The sequence below is a fragment of the Hyperolius riggenbachi genome, chromosome 2, assembly GCF_040937935.1.
Source record: "Hyperolius riggenbachi isolate aHypRig1 chromosome 2, aHypRig1.pri, whole genome shotgun sequence".
NCBI classification, from domain to species: Eukaryota; Metazoa; Chordata; class Amphibia; order Anura; family Hyperoliidae; genus Hyperolius; species Hyperolius riggenbachi.
In genome coordinates, this window is record NC_090647.1 from 558,479,026 (window position 1) to 558,497,678 (window position 18,653).

The 18,653-nt window shown below is 52.0% G+C and overlaps 1 protein-coding gene across 1 annotated transcript in view; it reads left to right on the plus strand.

Moving 5' to 3' along the window:
• The window catches only part of LOC137545140 (uncharacterized), a 99,218-nt gene that overhangs the window by 59,698 nt on the left and 20,867 nt on the right, over positions 1-18,653 (plus strand). Inside the window, exon 2 of the mRNA XM_068266247.1 lies at positions 9,637-9,963. Within this exon, the coding sequence (XP_068122348.1) occupies positions 9,637-9,963 (327 nt within the window). The remainder of the gene's footprint in view (positions 1-9,636; positions 9,964-18,653) is intronic.

Genomic DNA, 18,653 nt, shown 5'->3' on the forward strand with positions numbered 1-18,653 from the left:
TGAAGTAAGAGGTATACGGAGGCTGCCATATTTATTTCCTTTTAATCAATACCAGTTGCCAGGTAGCCCTGCTGGTCTATTTCTCTGCAGTAGTATCTGAATAACACCAGAAACAAGCATGCAGCTAGTCTTGTCAGATCTGACTTTAAAGTCTGAAACACCTGATCTGCTGCATGCTTGTTCAGGGGCTATGGCTAATAGTATTAGAGGCAGAGGACCAGCAGGGCTGCCAGGCAACTGGTATTGCTTTAAGGGGAACTGAAGTAAGAGGTATACGGAGGCTGCCATATTTATTTCCTTTTAATCAATACCAGTTGCCTGGCAGCCCTGCTGGTCTATTTCTCTGCAGTAGTATCTGAATAACACCAGAAACAAGCATGCAGCTAGTCTTGTCAGATCTGACTTTAAAGTCTGAAACACCTGATCTGCTGCATGCTTGTTCAGGGGCTATGGCTAATAGTATTAGAGGCAGAGGATCAGCAGGGCTGCCAGGCAACTGGTATTGCTTAAAAGGAAATAAACATGGCAGCCTCCATATACCTCTCTCTTCAATTGTCCTTTAAGGACCAAGGACTGCTGGCACGCCTCCTAATAAATTGCCGCCAGTCACGACGCTACCCCATCCCCGCATACTCCTCTCTCTGTCGTCTCTATGATGGCGGAGTGCTGACTGCCGGTCAGGAGCCTCTTTCATTGGCTCCTGACGCTGTCTATCAATGGGAGCCAATGTGATTGGCTCTCCATGATCACGCGGTCAGGAGCCAATGAAAGCGGCTCCTGACCTTATAGAGCTCTGCCGTCTTATAGATGGCAGAGCGAGCAAAGTGCTGCGGATGCAGAGTGGCGAGATCGGTGGTATCAGCGGGGACGCACGATTCATTGCGACTTTGAGTCTACGTCTAGTCAGAGCCGCAGCACCACCTGCTGGACGTAGATTCGTACTGAGTCAGTCCAGGACCAGTTAACAGATTGCAATAAAGAGCTAAGATTTCTTTTTTTGCACTGCTGCTGGTCCGATCTCTCTGTTGAACAGCTTGTTGAATTTAGCCCATGTCTTGAAAATAGTATATAGTAAACTCTGGTATAGTAAATTACAAGCAGCCCCCACACACTCACTCACCTCTCTCAGGTTCCAGGCACTGGAGGTTCCATCTGTCTGCCCTGAAACACTGCCTGGAACCTAGGAGAGGTGAGTGTTTGTGGGCTATTTGTAATGCTCCCCGCATGCGGCGCTACATCCCGTAACACTGTGGGGGAGGCGGCGGTGGTGAGCGCACACAGCACAACCTGCAGGAAGGGGACCAATGAGAGGGAGAAGTTAGATATACATGCCGGCCCCCATCTTCCCGCGCCACACAGGTCTTCTACCCTTCTGTGAAAATACTCGATGAGATGAGGATGTTGCCGCTGGTTTTTTTTTATATACATTTTTTATTTTCAAAACATTTTTATTAGCGGAAGACATGTTAAACAAACCGGGTTAATGGCAATGAGTATACAACCGTATTTTGAAAATTATTTTTAAGTACTCTCTGGACCAGATTTATCAAGAGTGTCTGAGACAAAATATTGGTAGGTTTTTAGAAATCCATGCAGAACTGTCCCAGACATCCTAAGAAATCATTAGACAGTGCAGATTCCTTCTAAAACTGTTGTAAAATAGAAAGAGCTAGGAAGGTCTCTCAGACGGAAGCAGGAGATTTGGGCGCATGAGACAAGTGGACAAAAAGGGCGCCCCATTCACTCCCATTATAAATATCGTTTAATGGGCGCCGAACAGGGAAAAAAGGGCGCCGGAGATTAACGTTTTACAAACGGCGCCCGGAGATTTTTAATGTTTTATAACTGTGCTTGTGATGATTTAACTTTACAAAATGAGCCCGTGATGAATAACGTTTATAAAGATACTAAACATATTTATCCTGTTTAATTAAAACATTATTTAACATTTTAACCCTTACTGTTTGTAAAACATTATTATTCACAAAATAAAGCGATCAGTACGTAATGTAAATTGCAATATATTTTTTACACTTACTATTTGTAAAACATTTCTAAAACATTATTATCCACCCAAAAACATTATTTAATTTTTTTTTTTTTATTAATGTTTGTAAAACATTATTATCCATAGGGGGTCTTAGGTTTAGGCACCACCAGGGGGGTCTTAGGTTTAGGCACCACCAGGGGGTCTAGGGGTTAGGGATAGGTACAGGGAGGGCTTTGGGGTGGTTAGTTTTAGGCACCACCAGGGGGTCTTAGGTTTAGGCACCACCAGGGGGGTCTTAGGTTTAGGCAACACCAGGGGAGTCTTAGGTTTAGGCACCACCAGGGGAGTCTTAGGTTTAGGCACCACCAGGGGGGTCTTAGATTTAGGCACCCCCAGGGGAGTCTTAGGTTTAGGCACCACCAGGGGGGTCTTAGGTTTAGGCACCACCAGGGGAGTCTTAGGTTTAGGCACCACCAGGGGGGTCTTAGATTTAGGCACCCCCAGGGGAGTCTTAGGTTTAGGCACCACCAGGGGGTCTAGGGGTTAGGTATAGGTACAGGGAGGGTTCTGTGTGAGTGTAGGGTTAGGTATAGTTTTAGTACAATTTTAATAATACTAATCAACAGTTATTATGAATGTACTTATATTAATATCATTGTTATAAACAATATTTTCACATTTTATTATAATAATAAACGATAAATCAAGATTATTCATAACAATATATAATTATAATGTTTAAACAAATAATACTGTTTTTTTAACAAACGTAATTATACGTTTCAGTTTAGAAACAGGGAAGATTAACGTTTTAAGAATTGCCGATTTCATACACATTATTTAATGATTTATAAATTCTTAAAACACTATTTGTAAACGAAATTCTACACAATATTTTTATGAACGATAATACTGCTTATCGTTTAAACCACGCGCCCTTTTTTCCTGATGCCCTTTTTTGATGTACGCCTCTCAGACAGTGCAGTGTGTGAGGGGAATTGCTGTTGCTGAGGTAACCAACACACACCTGCTGTATTGATCGCAGCAGGCTCTGAGGAGGAATTCAGCAGGTGGGAGGAGCACATCACAAATCATGCCTAGCCTGCACTCTGCAATCATGTCTAGCCTGCAATCTGTAGAACTGTTATCAAGCACTTCTTAATCTGCGCCAGTTTAGGGATGGATTTGCACTTTTCTTAAGTGTAGTGCATCTCTAGAAATTCATGCTAAATTGCCACTGTTACTTAGGATTTAAAGGGACACTTAAGTCATCCCAAAAAAAATGAGTTTTACTCACCTGGAGCTTCCAATAGCCCCCTGCAGCTGTACGGTGCCCACGCCGTCTTCCTCCGATCCTCCTGGCCCCACCGGCAGCCACTTCCAGTTTCGGCGTCAGGAGCCGACAAGCCGGGAACGTGAGTGATTCTTTGCATTCCCAGTCCCAATAGCGCCCTCTATGCTGCTATAGCATATTGTGGCCGGAAACACGAAGAATCACTTGCGTTTCCGGCCTGTCGGCTCCTGACAGCGACAACGGAGAAGGCTGCCGGCGGGGCCAGGAGGATCGGAGGAAGACGGCGTGGGCACCATACAGCTGCAGGGGGCTATTGGAAGCCCCAGATGAGTAAAGCTCATTTTTTTGGGAGTGTTCTTTTAAGAAGGTTCTTATTATCATGCAGAACTGTTCTCCCTGCTTGTTAGAACAGGTTAAGAAGAAAAAACTGTCGGTAATGCGTTGATAAATCTCCCCCTTATAGTTTAGTCAACAAGTGACCCTGTCTGGGGTCTTAAAGACAGAGGCGTATCTGGGTAACACGGCGCCTATGGCAAACACTGAAATTGCGCCCTCCCAACACACACACACACACAGTCAACATGCCGTCAGATAATTCATCAAGTAGTCACATGCTGCCCAATAAAAATAAAGTTGTTGTAACAGTCAACCAGATAAAATAATTAAGTAGCCAGGTGCCTCACAATAAACAAATTAAATAGACAGATGCCTCAAGATAAAACAATTAGTAGCCAAGTCCATCCTGGATACATAAATTAAACAACCATGTTCACCAAATAAAAGAATTAGGTAGCTATGTGCCCATAGATATCAGTATTAGGTAAAAACATGTGTCCCTAGATATTTGGTAGCCATAGCGGTCCTGCAATTGCTGCCTGGGTGCAGGCCAGGGTGCTTGCTAAGGCAGGGTGCAGGTTGAAGTGATTGCAGCAGGGTGAAGCAAGGTACAAGTAAGGGCAGGCTGCTACAGAGGGTAGGCTGCAGCAGAGTGCAGGGTGCTGGTTGGGGCAGGGTGAAGGTTTGGGCAGGGTGCAGATTGCTGGTTGGGGTATATTGCAGCGGGGTGCTGATTGGGCAAGATTGCAGCAGGGTGCAGGATGTGGCAGATTGCAACAAGGTGCTGTTTGGAGCAGGGTGTAGATTGGGGCAGGGGGTTGGTTATAGGGCAGTGTACAGGCTGGGTGCAGGGACAGGGAGCAGGCTGGTGGCTGGGTGCCAGGACAGGGAGCAGGCTGGTGGCTGGGTGCAGGGACAGGGAGCAGGCTGGTGGCTGGGTGCAGGGACAGGGTGCATGCTGGTGGCTGGGTGCAGGGACAGGGTGCATGCTGGTGGCTGGGTGCAGGGACAGGGAGCATGCTGGTGGCTGGGTGCAGGGACAGGGTGCATGCTGGTGGCTGGGTGCAGGGACAGGGTGCATGCTGGTGGCTGGGTGCAGGGACAGGGTGCATGCTGGTGGCTGGGTGCAGGGACAGGGTGCATGCTGGTGGCTGGGTGCAGGGACAGGGTGCATGCTGGTGGCTGGGTGCAGGGACAGGGTGCATGCTGGTGGCTGGGTGCAGGGACAGGGTGCAGGCTGGTGGCTGGGTGCAGGGACAGGGTGCATGCTGGTGGCTGGGTGCAGGGACAGGGTGCATGCTGGTGGCTGGGTGCAGGGACAGGGTGCATGCTGGGTGCAGGGACAGGGTGCAGGCTGGTGGCTGGGTGCAGGGACAGGGTGCATGCTGGTGGCTGGGTGCAGGGACAGGGTGCATGCTGGTGGCTGGGTGCAGGGACAGGGTGCATGCTGGTGGCTGGGTGCAGGGACAGGGTGCATGCTGGGTGCAGGGACAGGGTGCAGGCTGGTGGCTGGGTGCAGGGACAGGGTGCATGCTGGTGGCTGGGTGCAGGGACAGGGTGCATGCTGGTGGCTGGGTGCAGGGACAGGGTGCATGCTGGGTGCAGGGACAGGGTGCAGGCTGGTGGCTGGGTGCAGGGACAGGGTGCATGCTGGTGGCTGGGTGCAGGGACAGGGTGCATGCTGGTGGCTGGGTGCAGGGACAGGGTGCATGCTGGGTGCAGGGACAGGGTGCAGGCTGGTGGCTGGGTGCAGGGACAGGGTGCAGGCTGGTGGCTGGGTGCAGGGACAGGGAGCAGGCTGGTGGCTGGGTGCAGGGACAGGGAGCAGGCTGGTGGCTGGGTGCAGGGACAGGGTGCATGCTGGTGGCTGGGTGCAGGGACAGGGTGCATGCTGGTGGCTGGGTGCAGGGACAGGGTGCATGCTGGTGGCTGGGTGCAGGGACAGGGTGCATGCTGGGTGCAGGGACAGGGTGCAGGCTGGTGGCTGGGTGCAGGGACAGGGTGCATGCTGGTGGCTGGGTGCAGGGACAGGGTGCATGCTGGTGGCTGGGTGCAGGGACAGGGTGCATGCTGGGTGCAGGGACAGGGTGCATGCTGGGTGCAGGGACAGGGTGCAGGCTGGTGGCTGGGTGCAGGGACAGGGTGCATGCTGGTGGCTGGGTGCAGGGACAGGGTGCATGCTGGTGGCTGGGTGCAGGGACAGGGTGCATGCTGGGTGCAGGGACAGGGTGCATGCTGGTGGCTGGGTGCAGGGACAGGGTGCATGCTGGTGGCTGGGTGCAGGGACAGGGTGCATGCTGGGTGCAGGGACAGGGTGCAGGCTGGTGGCTGGGTGCAGGGACAGGGAGCATGCTGGTGGCTGGGTGCAGGGACAGGGTGCATGCTGGTGGCTGGGTGCAGGGACAGGGTGCATGCTGGGTGCAGGGACAGGGTGCAGGTGGGTGGCTGGGTGCAGGGACAGGCTGGTGGCTGGGTGCAGGGACAGGGTGCATGCTGGGTGCAGGGACAGGGTGCATGCTGGGTGCAGGGACAGGGTGCATGCTGGGTGCAGGGACAGGGTGCATGCTGGGTGCAGGGACAGGCTGGTGCATGCTGGGTGCAGGGACAGGCTGGTGCATGCTGGGTGCAGGGACAGGGTGCATGCTGGGTGCAGGGACAGGGTGCATGCTGGGTGCAGGGACAGGAGGCATGCTGGGTGCAGGGACAGGAGGCATGCTGGGTGCAGGGACAGGAGGCATGATGGGTGCAGGGACAGGGTGCATGCTGGGTGCAGGGACAGGCTGGTGGCTGGGTGCAGGGACAGGATGCATGCTGGGTGCAGGGACAGGGTGCATGCTGGGTGCAGGGACAGGGTGCAGGCTGGGTACAGGGACAGGCTGGTGGCTGGGTGCAGGGACAGGATGCAGGCTGGTGGCTGGGTGCAGGGACAGGATGCATGCTGGGTGCAGGGACAGGATGCATGCTGGGTGCAGGGACAGGGTGCAGGCTGGGTGCAGGGACAGGATGCATGCTGGGTGCAGGGACAGGGTGCATGCTGGTGGCTGGGTGCAGGGACAGGGTGCAGGCTGGGTGCAGGGACAGGGTGCAGGCTGGTGGCTGGGTGCAGGGACAGGGTGCATGCTGGTGGCTGGGTGCAGGGACAGGGTGCATGCTGGGTGCAGGGACAGGGTGCATGCTGGGTGCAGGGACAGGGTGCAGGTGGGTGGCTGGGTGCAGGGACAGGCTGGTGGCTGGGTGCAGGGACAGGCTGGTGGCTGGGTGCAGGGGCAGGCTGGTGGCTGGTGCAGGGACAGGGTGCATGCTGGGTGCAGGGACAGGGTGCATGCTGGGTGCAGGGACAGGGTGTATGCTGGGTGCAGGGACAGGGTGCATGCTGGGTGCAGGGACAGGCTGGTGCATGCTGGGTGCAGGGACAGGCTGGTGCATGCTGGGTGCAGGGACAGGGTGCATGCTGGGTGCAGGGACAGGAGGCATGCTGGGTGCAGGGACAGGAGGCATGCTGGGTGCAGGGACGGTGCATGCTGGGTGCAGGGACAGGGTGCATACTGGGTGCAGGGACAGGCTGGTGGCTGGGTGCAGGGACAGGATGCATGCTGGGTGCAGGGACAGGGTGCATGCTGGGTGCAGGGACAGGGTGCAGGCTGGGTACAGGGACAGGCTGGTGGCTGGGTGCAGGGACAGGATGCAGGCTGGTGGCTGGGTGCAGGGACAGGATGCATGCTGGGTGCAGGGACAGGATGCACGCTGGGTGCAGGGACAGGGTGCAGGCTGGGTGCAGGGACAGGATGCATGCTGGGTGCAGGGACAGGGTGCAGACTGGTGGCTGGGTGCAGGGACAGGATGCATGCTGGGTGCAGGGACAGGATGCATGCTGGGTGCAGGGACAGGGTGCAGGGACAGGATGCATGCTGGGTGCAGGGACAGGGTGCAGACTGGTGGCTGGGTGCAGGGACAGGATGCATGCTGGGTGCAGGGACAGGATGCATGCTGGGTGCAGGGACAGGCTGGGTGCAGGGACAGGATGCATGCTGGGTGCAGGGACAGGGTGCAGACTGGTGGCTGGGTGCAGGGACAGGCTGGTGGCTGGGTGCAGGGACAGGATGCATGCTGGATGCAGGGACAGGGTGCAGGGACAGGCTGGTGGCTGGGTGCTCTTACAGACCTCAGATCGCGGCGACCGATCCATGTAGGATAGAGCTAGTCCTCCTCCTGGTGCCGCCCCCGTAGCCTGTCCGTCCCGGAGCTTCTCCTCATGTAAATAGACCTCAGATCCCGACGACCACGTCAATGCCGTCTCTTGGTGCCGTCCCCGCCGCATGCCCCCGATCATTGTATCATAGCAACATACTTCAGATTGAGGAAACTGCTGAGTTTACAGCCCGCCCACGCTACCCGCACTCAATGTATTCAAAATGCGGAAATGACGTCATAGGTCAATGACGTCACTTCCGCATTTGGCCAAAGTTCAGTGCAGGTAGCGTGTGCGGGCTGTAACTCAGCAGTTGCCGCGATCTGAAGTATGTTACTATAACAAGATCCTCGGGGACAGGCGGCGGGGGCAGGGGCGCCACCGGGAGGCGAGGCAGACGGCAGTGGCGAGGTGGCATTGGGGCAGGCATGTCGCCCATGCAGCATGGGTGCCCATGGCAACAGCCATGCCTGCACCCCTCTAGATCCGCCACTGCTTAAAGAGAATCTGTATTGTTAAAATCGCACAAAAGTAAACATACCAGTGCGTTAGGGGACATCTCCTATTACCCTCTGTCACAATTTCGCCGCTCCTTGCCGCATTAAAAGTGGTTAAAAACAGTTTTAAAAAGTTTATAAGCAAACAAAATGGCCACCAAAACAGGAAGTAGGTTCATGTACAGTATGTCCACACATAGAAAATACATCCATACACAAGCAGGCTGTATACAGCCTTCCTTTTGAATCTCAAGAGATCATTTGTGTGTTTCTTTCCCCCTGCGGCTATCTTCCACTGAATTACTGAATTGTCAGGTTGTTTCTTCCTGCAGAGTGCAGACAGCTTTGCCCATATGTAATTCCTCAGTATGTGAAAGCCCAGCCAGCTCAGAGGAGGATTTATCCAGCTTGTAAAAGATAAGAGAGAAGCTGCCCTTATCTAAATAATACACAGGCAGTGTGCATAGAGGGGGGAGATGCATCACAGAACCACAACACTGAAGAACTTGGCAGCCTTCCAGACACAGGCCGACAAGTCTGACAGGGGAAAGATACATTGATTTATTACAGAGACTGTGATAGTAGAAGCCAGAACACATTAGAATAGCTTTTGGAACTTGTAGGATGATAAAAAACAGGATGCAATTTTTGTTACGGAGTCTCTTTAATGATGCTTATAAGAAAAAAGCCAGTACAAAATTCCAAACAACTGAAAGTAAAACTACACAGAACAATAACTGTAACAGTAACAGTACCATAGGAATCACCTTTAAAGTGAACCTAAAGTCACTTAAAAAAAACGAGATTAACTCACCTGGGGCTTCCCTCAGCCCCCTGCAGACGATCGGTGCCCTCGCAGCTCCGCTCCGATGTCCCAGGACCCGCCGGCGAGCACTTCCGGTTTGGCCGTCACCGGCCGACAGGGATGGGAACGCGAGTGATTGTTCGCGTTCCCAGCCTGTATATCGCCCCCTATGCTGCTATTGCGGCCAGGAGGTCGCAATAGCAGCATAGGGGGCGATATACAGGCTGGGAACGCGAACAATCACTCGCGTTCCCATCCCTGTCGGCCGGTGACGGCCAAACCGGAAGTGCTCGCCGGCGGGTCCTGGGACATCGGAGCGGAGCTGCGAGGGCACCGATCGTCTGCAGGGGGCTGAGGGAAGCCCCAGGTGAGTTAATCTCGTTTTTTTTAAGTGACTTTAGGTTCACTTTAAAGAGTATGAAAAATTCTGAATTTATATACATTTTTTACATAGACACCTGCTGTAAATGACAATGATTGCACTGAAATAGTTCCCTGCAGATGACGCTGTCTCTTTGCTTTCAGGTCTGGTGACCCCCGTTTATAGTGTGGAATATTCTGTGGGGGACGCAGCGACCCTCCGCTGCCTGGAGAGATGTGAGACCACAATACCCAGAGACAGTATCATACAGATCACATGGTGGATGTACAACAATACTCACTTCCTCCTATTCAGTACTGATACACGGAACAAGACCTTCTCCAACTTCTCTGACAGGTTTTCCTTCCAGGATCCGCTCACCCTGCAGATTAGAGATGCTCAACGGAGGGACGCCGGGAATTACACCTGTCATGTCACACCATCAGATGCAGGCACCTGTACTACTTTTTTCATCATTTCTCTGGCTCCTGGTAAGAGTGCTGTACAATGCTTTGCGCAATACATATTTTTTTTTACTGAGAAGGTCCTATTTTTCTGCTACGTTATCCCCTTAAAGCAGACCTAAACTGAAAGACACATATATCATACCTCCCAACATTTAAATTACCGAAAACGGGACACTTAGGCCACACCCCATAACCACACCCCCAACACTCCCTAGTCACGCCCACCAATTTTTTTTAAAGAAATATTTTTATTTTATAATATTATTAATATTACTCCTGAAAGGGGGTGGGAGCGTGAGGGTGCCCGTGGGTGGGGAGGAGGGGAGAAAAAAAAAACTGATCGAGGCACCAGCCCCGGGGATGCCGTATGCTATGCAGGATGGGTGGCCGCTATTTCTCCCTCCTAACGTGCCCCCAGTGCCCCCCCCCCCTGCCTGCAGAGTTAAATGCGCAGCGGAGCGGGCTGTAAATCTTACCATTGCCTTTCTGTGCGTACCGGGATCTGGCTCTTCTCGGGTTCCTGCTTCCTGTGACGTCACAGGAAGCGAGAAGACCAGATGAGATCCCGGTACGCACGGAGAGGAAATGGTAAGATTTACAGCCTGCTCAGCTGCGCATTTAACTCTGCCTGCAGAGTTAAATGCGCAGCCTGCTCAGCTGCGCATTTAACTCTGCAGGCAGGGGGGGGACACTGGGGGCACGTTAGGAGGGAGGGAGGGAGAAATAGTGGCCACCCATCCCGCATAGCATATGGCATCCCCGGGGCTGGTGCCGATCAGTTTTTTTTTTCCCTCTCTGCCCAGCGGCCGGGACAGAAGGGGGGCAGCGCGGGATGGCGGGAGGGGCCCCCCAAATCAGGATAGTCCCGACGACAACAGGACGGTTGGGGAGTATGCATATATGGGTGCAGTGCAGTTTCTAGGCTAAAATGCACCCAGTGCGAGGGTGTAAAAATTGCGCCCCCTCCCCCCCCCCGGTATAGGTAGCCAGCTATAGGTGTCCCCCCCCCCCCCGAGTCTAGGTGGCCAGGCATAGGTGAGCCAGTAAATAGTTGCCTACAGTATAGGTAGCCAGTATAGTTGCCCCCAGTATATGTTAGATAGGCAGGCACCCCTCCCCCCCGGTATAAGTTAGATAAGTAGGTGCCCCCAGTACAGGTTAGCTAGGTAGGTGCCTCCAATATAGGTAGCCAGTATAGTTTCCCCCAGCATAGGTTAGATAGGTAGGTACCCCCAGTATAGGTTAGTTAGGTAGGTGCCCCCAGTATAGGTAGCCAGTATAGTTGCCACCTGTATAGGCTAGCTAGGTAGGTAGGTGCCCCCAATACAGGTTAGATAAGTGCCCCCAGTATAGGTTAGATAGGTAGCTGCCCCCCAGTATAGGTTAGATTAGGTAGCTGCCCCTCAGTATAGGTTAGATAGATAGGTGCCCCCAGTATAGGTTAGATTAGGTATGTGCCCCCAGTATAGATTAGATTGGTAGCTGCCCCCCAGCATAGGTTAGACAGGTAGCTGCCCCCCAGCATAGGTTAGATAGTTAGCTGCCCCCAGTATAGGTAAGATAGGTAGCTGCCCCCCAGTACAGGTTAGATTAGGTAGGTGCCCCCCAGTATAGGATAGATAGGTAGCTGCCCCAGTACAGGTTAGATTAGGTAGGTGCCCCCCAGTATAGGATAGATAGGTAGCTGCCCCCAGTACAGGTTAGATTAGGTAGGTGCCCCCAGTATAGGATAGATAGGTAGCTGCCCCCAGTACAGGTTAGATTAAGTAGGTGCCCCCCAGTATAGGTTAGATAGGTAGCTGCCCCCCAGTACAGGTTAGATTAGGTAGGTGCCCCCCAGTGTAGGATAGATAGGTAGCTGCCCCCAGCACAGGTTAGATTAGGTAGGTGCCCCCCAGTGTAGGATAGATAGGTAGCTGCCCCCCAGTATAGGGTAGATAGGTAGCTGCCCCCCAGTACAGGTTCGATTAGGTAGGTGCCCCCCAGTATAGGTTAGATAGGTAGCTGCCCCCCAGTACAGGTTAGATTAGGTAGGTGCCCCCCAGTACAGGTTAGATTAGGTAGGTGCCCCCCAGTATAGGTTAGATAGGTAGCTGCCCCCCAGTATAGGTTAGATAGGTAGCTGCCCCCCAGTACAGGTTAGATTAGGTAGGTGCCCCCCAGTGTAGGATAGATAGGTAGCTTGCCCAGTATAGGTTAAGTAGGTAGGTGCCCCCTTAATGGCGGGGGGAACCAGAGCCGCGGGGAGGGCAGCCCGACCTCTTCCTCCCTCTCCCGGCCGCCCTCCGTGCTCCCCCCTCCCTCGGACTGCAGCAGAGTTATCGGGCAGGGAAGCGCTGCTATACAGTTACTCACCTCCCTGGATCCGATCGCCACTCCCGCCCTGCTGGTCTCCTCTCTGCAATGTAGCCTGATACACACGCTGCTTCCTGTTTACATAGGAAGCAGCGTGACGTGTGTATCAGGCTACATTGCAGAGAGGAGACCAGCAGGGCGGGAGCGGCGATCGGATCCAGGGAGGTGAGTAACTGTATAGCAGCGCTTCCCTGCCCGATAACTCTGCTGCAGTCCGAGGGAGGGGGGAGCACGGAGGGCGGCCGGGAGAGGGAGGAAGAGGTCGGGCTGCCCTCCCCGCGGCTCTGGTTCCCCCGCTATCACAGCGCCCCCCCTTCCTCTGCGCCCAGGGCAGCGGCACGGGCCGCACGGCCCTAGAAACGGCCGTGTATGGGTGTCATAGGGATCTGCTTTTGCCTAATTAAATCAAAGAGCTCTGTAATGTTGTTACATATGTGAATTTTAAATGGGAGAGCATAGGCAAGCGCAGAGGGGGATTACAGCTGCCCAGAATCCCCCCTCAGACCAGGGCTGGTGCAGTGTCTGGGGACAGGCACAAGTTCGGACACTAAAATACCTGCAGGTATCCTGCAGCCTAGAGCACCATGCTGCTTCCTGCACTATGTGCTGCCCCCTTTCTTTCCTGGCTACAGTTGATTTTGGATGTAGCAGCAGCAGCATATGTACAGGAACTAAACAGAGCACTGAACCAGGTATGAGCACATCCCTTTGCCCCCTGCTGTGTGAATGCTTCACTTTCCCCTCCATTAGCAATGCCGCGGCTGTACTCATCATCATCTGTATCCAAAACTGCTCCTGATCGATCCCGTTGTCGATCAGGAGCAGATCGGGTATTTAAAAAAATGTCAGATCCTGTCAGTCGGACCATATTATTAAACTGTATTGAGCGTGGCTGAGGGAGACCTTTCAGGAATCCCCCCTTAAAAAATCCTGCTGTACGCATCACCTCTCCGGGTGGCCACTGAATAAGGCAAAGCGTGATCGAATGTGGTGGATTATATGTTAGTCCCCTTTTAAATCCTTTTCATTGCCGACAGATATGTGATTGGCTGTTTTTATCCATTGTAGAGGTCGCATTTAGCAGGGCAGACTGACAAAAAGACTTTCTCTGAAACGCTGTGTGTCATCTCTCTTAAAGCAGAACTGAAGAACTAACAAAACAAAGTGTTTCACTAACCTGGTTCTTCTGCCAGCCCCGTGCAGCCTTCGAATCTCGCTCCGGTCCTCCACGATCCCCCGTTCTCCCGACGCCAGCTAGTTTAGTAACTACCGACCTGTAAGTCTATGGGCCACTGCGTCTGTGCACCCCAAGCCACGTGTATCTTTCCTCACGTTCCCGTCCGCAATAGTGTCCTACGCTAATAGCAGGACGGGAGCTAGAAGACCGGTGCGGGACAGGAAGGCTGCAAGGGACTGGCTGAAGCCGCAGGTAAGTGAAACACTTTTGTTTTTTATAGTCTTCAGTTTCGCTTTAAGGTGGCCATACATCAGGCGACTTGACAGCTGATCGACGATCCGATTCGTTAATTATTATCAAATCGGATGGAAATCTGTGCCACCAAGAGCATGCCCGATCAACGATGCAACCAATTTCGGGATGAGCATGTCAATCTGACATGCTACAAGTTGTCGGGTCGTCGTGGTCGATCGGGTGCAAGGCAGTAGTGGTGAGCGATATCGGGATCAGCGACGAATGCAATGAAACCCCCGGCGCTGTTCCCTCAGTGTATAAATGTACATGTATGTGTGCCTTTATACATTACCTCGCCTGTGTCGCAGTACCTGTCCATCTTCCAAATTTGCCGCTCTTCCATTGGGAAAAGCAACAAAGGCCCTATCGATGGCAAAGCCACTGGGTACCAGCGTACACCCCTCCCAAAGGAGGCTGAAAAAAAAAGCACAGAGGGGGTAAGAGGAGCCCAGAAGTAGATAAAACTGGGTTAACGGAGTTAGAGAGGCGCTCCGTACCTGGCTCTGATACAACTCTGGCGCTTTATTCGGTCTGAGGAGGTGGCCGCCAACCCACGAAATGCATTGCCCGTGCTTCATGGAATTCATATTTATATGACCTTGTTATTGAGGTAAGTTATATGTTCTATTTTGAGCTGTTTTTTAACTCAGTTTTATCTACTTCTGGGCGCCTCTGTATTCAACCAGTTGGTTGAATAACATTCACAGAAGACAGCTAACACAATAGAGAAAGTCGGATGCACAGAAACTCAGTCCCACTCACCATACGTAGAGCACAGCTAGCCGAAGATTAATGTCAAAGATTATCCAGTGAGAGAGTAGCAGCGCATATCCATTCAAACGTACTTCATTGTAGAAATTAGTTAACTCCCCTGGCGGTATAAAAAATTCCGCCAGGATGCAGCGCAGCAGTTTTTTTTTTTGTTTCCCTATATCATGTAGCGAACCCAGGGCTCGCTACATGATAGCCGCTGCTCAGCGGCATCCCCCCGCCCGCTTCGATCGCCTTCGGCGATCTCCGATCAGGAAATCCCGTTCAAAGAACGGGATTTCCTGGAGGGCTTCCCCCGTTGCCATGGCGACGGGGCGGCATGACGTCACCGACGTCGGGACGTCATTGGGAGTCCCGAACCACCCCTCAGCTCTGCCTGGCACTGATTGGCCAGGCAGCGCAGGGGGTCTGGGGGGGCGCACGGCGAGGCGGGTAGCGGCGATCGAGCGCGGGGCGGCGGCGTTCGGTGTGCTGACGCAGCTAGCAAAGTGCTAGCTGCGTGCAGCAAAAAAAAAAACTAAACAAATCGGCCCAGCAGGGCCGGAGAAAACCTCCTGCGCGTCTTACCCCGAACTACATTCGGGGTTACCGCCAAGGAGGTTAAATTAAGTCACACTGAAGCAAAAAAAATATGATATAACAAATTGGTTCTGTAGTACGGATAATTAATAGAACATTGACAGCAAAGAAAAGAATCTCATATTTTTATTATCAGTTATATAGCTGTTTTTTCTATAACACTGCATCATTCTCTAATATATACAGTTCATACCTGTTCACTGCACCTGTGTGACCGCACGCTGTTTTATATACCAGTCCGTGCATACCTGTGTAACCGCACATTGTTGTACCAGCAGTCACTGCAATCTGTTCACTGCACCTGTGTAACCGCACATTGTTGTACCAGCAGTCACTGCAAACCGTTCATGTCACAAATCGCTAGGCCGGTCTGCGGGTGGGTCAGTCGATCAGCGTCAGAAATCCTCTTACACGGTCATTTGTTCATCACGAAGGGTAACCCGCATTCGCAATTTGATGAACTGACTCGCGAAGGGAGCGTTCTGATACCAACCGAATCACTCCACACACATACACAATTCAAAGATCTGCCACCAAGCGAGTTACACAGCCCGCTACTGTAATTTTACTAGGACTTCGAGAACGCTCTATTAACCCTTAGCAGTATGCAAGAATCTGGGTCAGATCGTTATGTCTGGGCCGGGTTCTCGCATACAGGTTATAAATGTATACTTCTATTAAACACAGGGTAGCGATTTCAGGAGAATAGGTACGATTGTGTATGTTCAGCAATAGGTCATAACCGCTAAACGATTTTTAAACGTTTAATAACAAAAATGCATTACCTACAGTTATATACACCTATTAACATATAAACACAGGGCTTAAAAATAAAGGAATAAAATCAGAAAGTTCTTACTTAGTTAGCTGAGCAGTCCATTTGAAGAATGAAGAAAATAGTCCAGTTTAAAAGTAGGCATTCAGGTTAAAAGTCTTTGTACACAACATGCGCCCGGTTCTCCGTGAGCACATGTCTAGACTTCCCTGGTAGATGGAATTGAAGAACTGAGGAGGAGTTCCTCGCAAACACTTTTTACTGACCTCAGTTTTGGGGCGGTCACTACCTGGAAAGTAGGTGTGTTTAAGGCAGGGTTACCTCCTGGAAGCCAGGTTGCCACCCTCAGACTTAGAGCAACAAATGTACCAATTTATTAATAATTTGTGTGACTCGGCCCAAGATTAGTGTATCGCAAATCCGAGACTATATTCGTAAACGGCTCGCGACCATCTAATAAACGAGGCTATGCATGCCTAGTCTGTCGCATTCGCTCTACGCAGGCCGGATAAAGTGGTTTCTATATGGATTCCTGATAGCTAGAAACGTGCACTTTAGGTGAACGATAGAACTGTTTCCTAGGTATCAGAAAATGTAATTTTGGTCTTGCTGTGCCAAACCTATTTTGAATTATTAATAAAGTAAATGTTCCCATTGTGTGAAGCTATGAGCTTGGAGGGAAATTTGAATCTCAACCAGTCTGGGCTGGCTTGTGGTAACATGAGCTGTGTGACCAAATGGCTTCTCCCCAGGAAAGCGAGCCACTTGTGACATTCTTTCCTGACACAGGATGTGGGGGGAAGGTTACTGTACTCAGTAAGAGAGAGGGAAATTGACATCCATTGTGCATTTACCCAGGACTGACAGGAACTGTGCATGACCATACGAAAATCGTTCGCGATTTTGCGCACGACTTTCCGTAATGTTCGTCACAGTTCACTGCACCTGTGCAACCGCACATTGTATTAGTCAAGTCAGTGCATACCTTTCACTTCATCCCCGCCCAATATGGACAAAACAAGAGGCAGAGCCAGAGGCAGGCCACCTGGAAGGTCTGTTTGAGGTCACGCTGTCGTGATTTCATGCAGCCCTCGACCAAAGTACAGTGTTCAGAAGAAGGCACCTGCCATCAACCCCTAATATTGTCAGGACGTAGTTGACTATTTAACACAGAACACCTCATCTTCCTCAGCTTCCGCACGGAAGCGTGACACCCAGGACTCAGCGGTGTGGAAATTTTTTTTTGTGTCTGCCTCAGATGAGAGCAATGCCATCTGTACTCTCTGCCACCGAAAATTGAACAGTGGAAAGAGCAAGACCTGCGTAGGGACAACTACCTTACGAAGGCACATGATTACAAAGCACAAACTGCAATGGGATGACCGACCAACTGTGCAAAAGCAGCACACAAAAGCAAAGCCACACACTGCAGTGTAAGATACCATCACGCAATTATTTCTCAAAAAAGGCGATATCTAAACTGTACCATGATGTTGAAAGGCAAGTGGTGTCATCTCTGGCACACAGCATTGGGTCAGGGGTCCATCTGACCACGGATGCCTGGTCTGCAAAGCACGGTCAGGCCTGCCCGAAGACTAAATCAGTCCCCACACACAGCATCTCTGCCTGCACGCCGTGTGACTGCCTGCCCAAAGACTAAGTCGGTCCCCACACAGCTTCTCTGACTGCCGGCCGCTTGACTGCCTTCTCCGCCACCACCAACAGGGTCCAGGACTCCAGGTGGATTCCTGAATTTTTAAGGCCGCTGCTAGCAGTAGCAGCGGCCGCTATAATAATTTTTCTGGTGTGTGTACATGCCTGCCTAATTTTTCTGGCTGCACTGCGGCTGCAACAACAAAACAAAAGGCATGTACATGTGCCCATTCCCCTTCGTGATCATTACCTTTCTGCGGTGAAGGGGCGAAAGTTCGTGTGAACCGAACTTTTTTGCTAGCAGCGGCCTTCAAAATTCAGGAATCCACCTGGAGTCCTGGACCCTGTTGGTGGTGGCGGAGAAGGCAGTCAAGCAGCCTGCAGGCAGAGATGCTGTGTGTGGGGACTGACTTAGTCTTCGGGCGGGCAGTAGCCCTCTCGGATCCATGCCTCATTCATTTTGATAAAGGTGAGGTACTGAACACTTTTTTGACTTCTCTTCTCAGTGACAATGCCTCCAGCTGCGCTGGAAGGTCCTTTTTGACAGGACGCTTGAGGCAGGGCAAGACAAAAGTTGGATGGCAAATTGGGACAGCTCTGGCCACAGGTCAAGCCTGCGCACCCAATAGTCCAAGGGTTCATCGCTGCTCACAGTGTCTACATCCACACTTAAGGCCAGGTAGTCGGCTACCTGCCGGTCGAGGCATTGATGGAGGGTGGATCCGGAAGCGCTAAGGTGAGGCGTTGGACTAAAGAATGTCCGCATGTCAGACATCACCATGAGATCGCTAGAGCGTCCTGTCCTTGCCTGCGTGGAAATGGGAGAAGGATTACTGGCAGTGGCACCTTTATTCCATTGTGCTGTGACATCACCCTTAAACGCACTGTAAAGCATAGTTTCCAGCTTGTTCTGCAAATGTTGCATCCTTTCTGCCTTCTAGTGATTTGGAAACATCTCCACCACTTTGTGCTTATACCGAGGGTCTAGTAACGTGGCCACCCAGTACAGCTCATTCCCCTTGAGTTTTTTTATATGGGGGTCCGCAAACAGGCTGGACAGCATGAAAGACGCCATCTGCACAAATTTGGATGCAGACGTACTCTCCATCT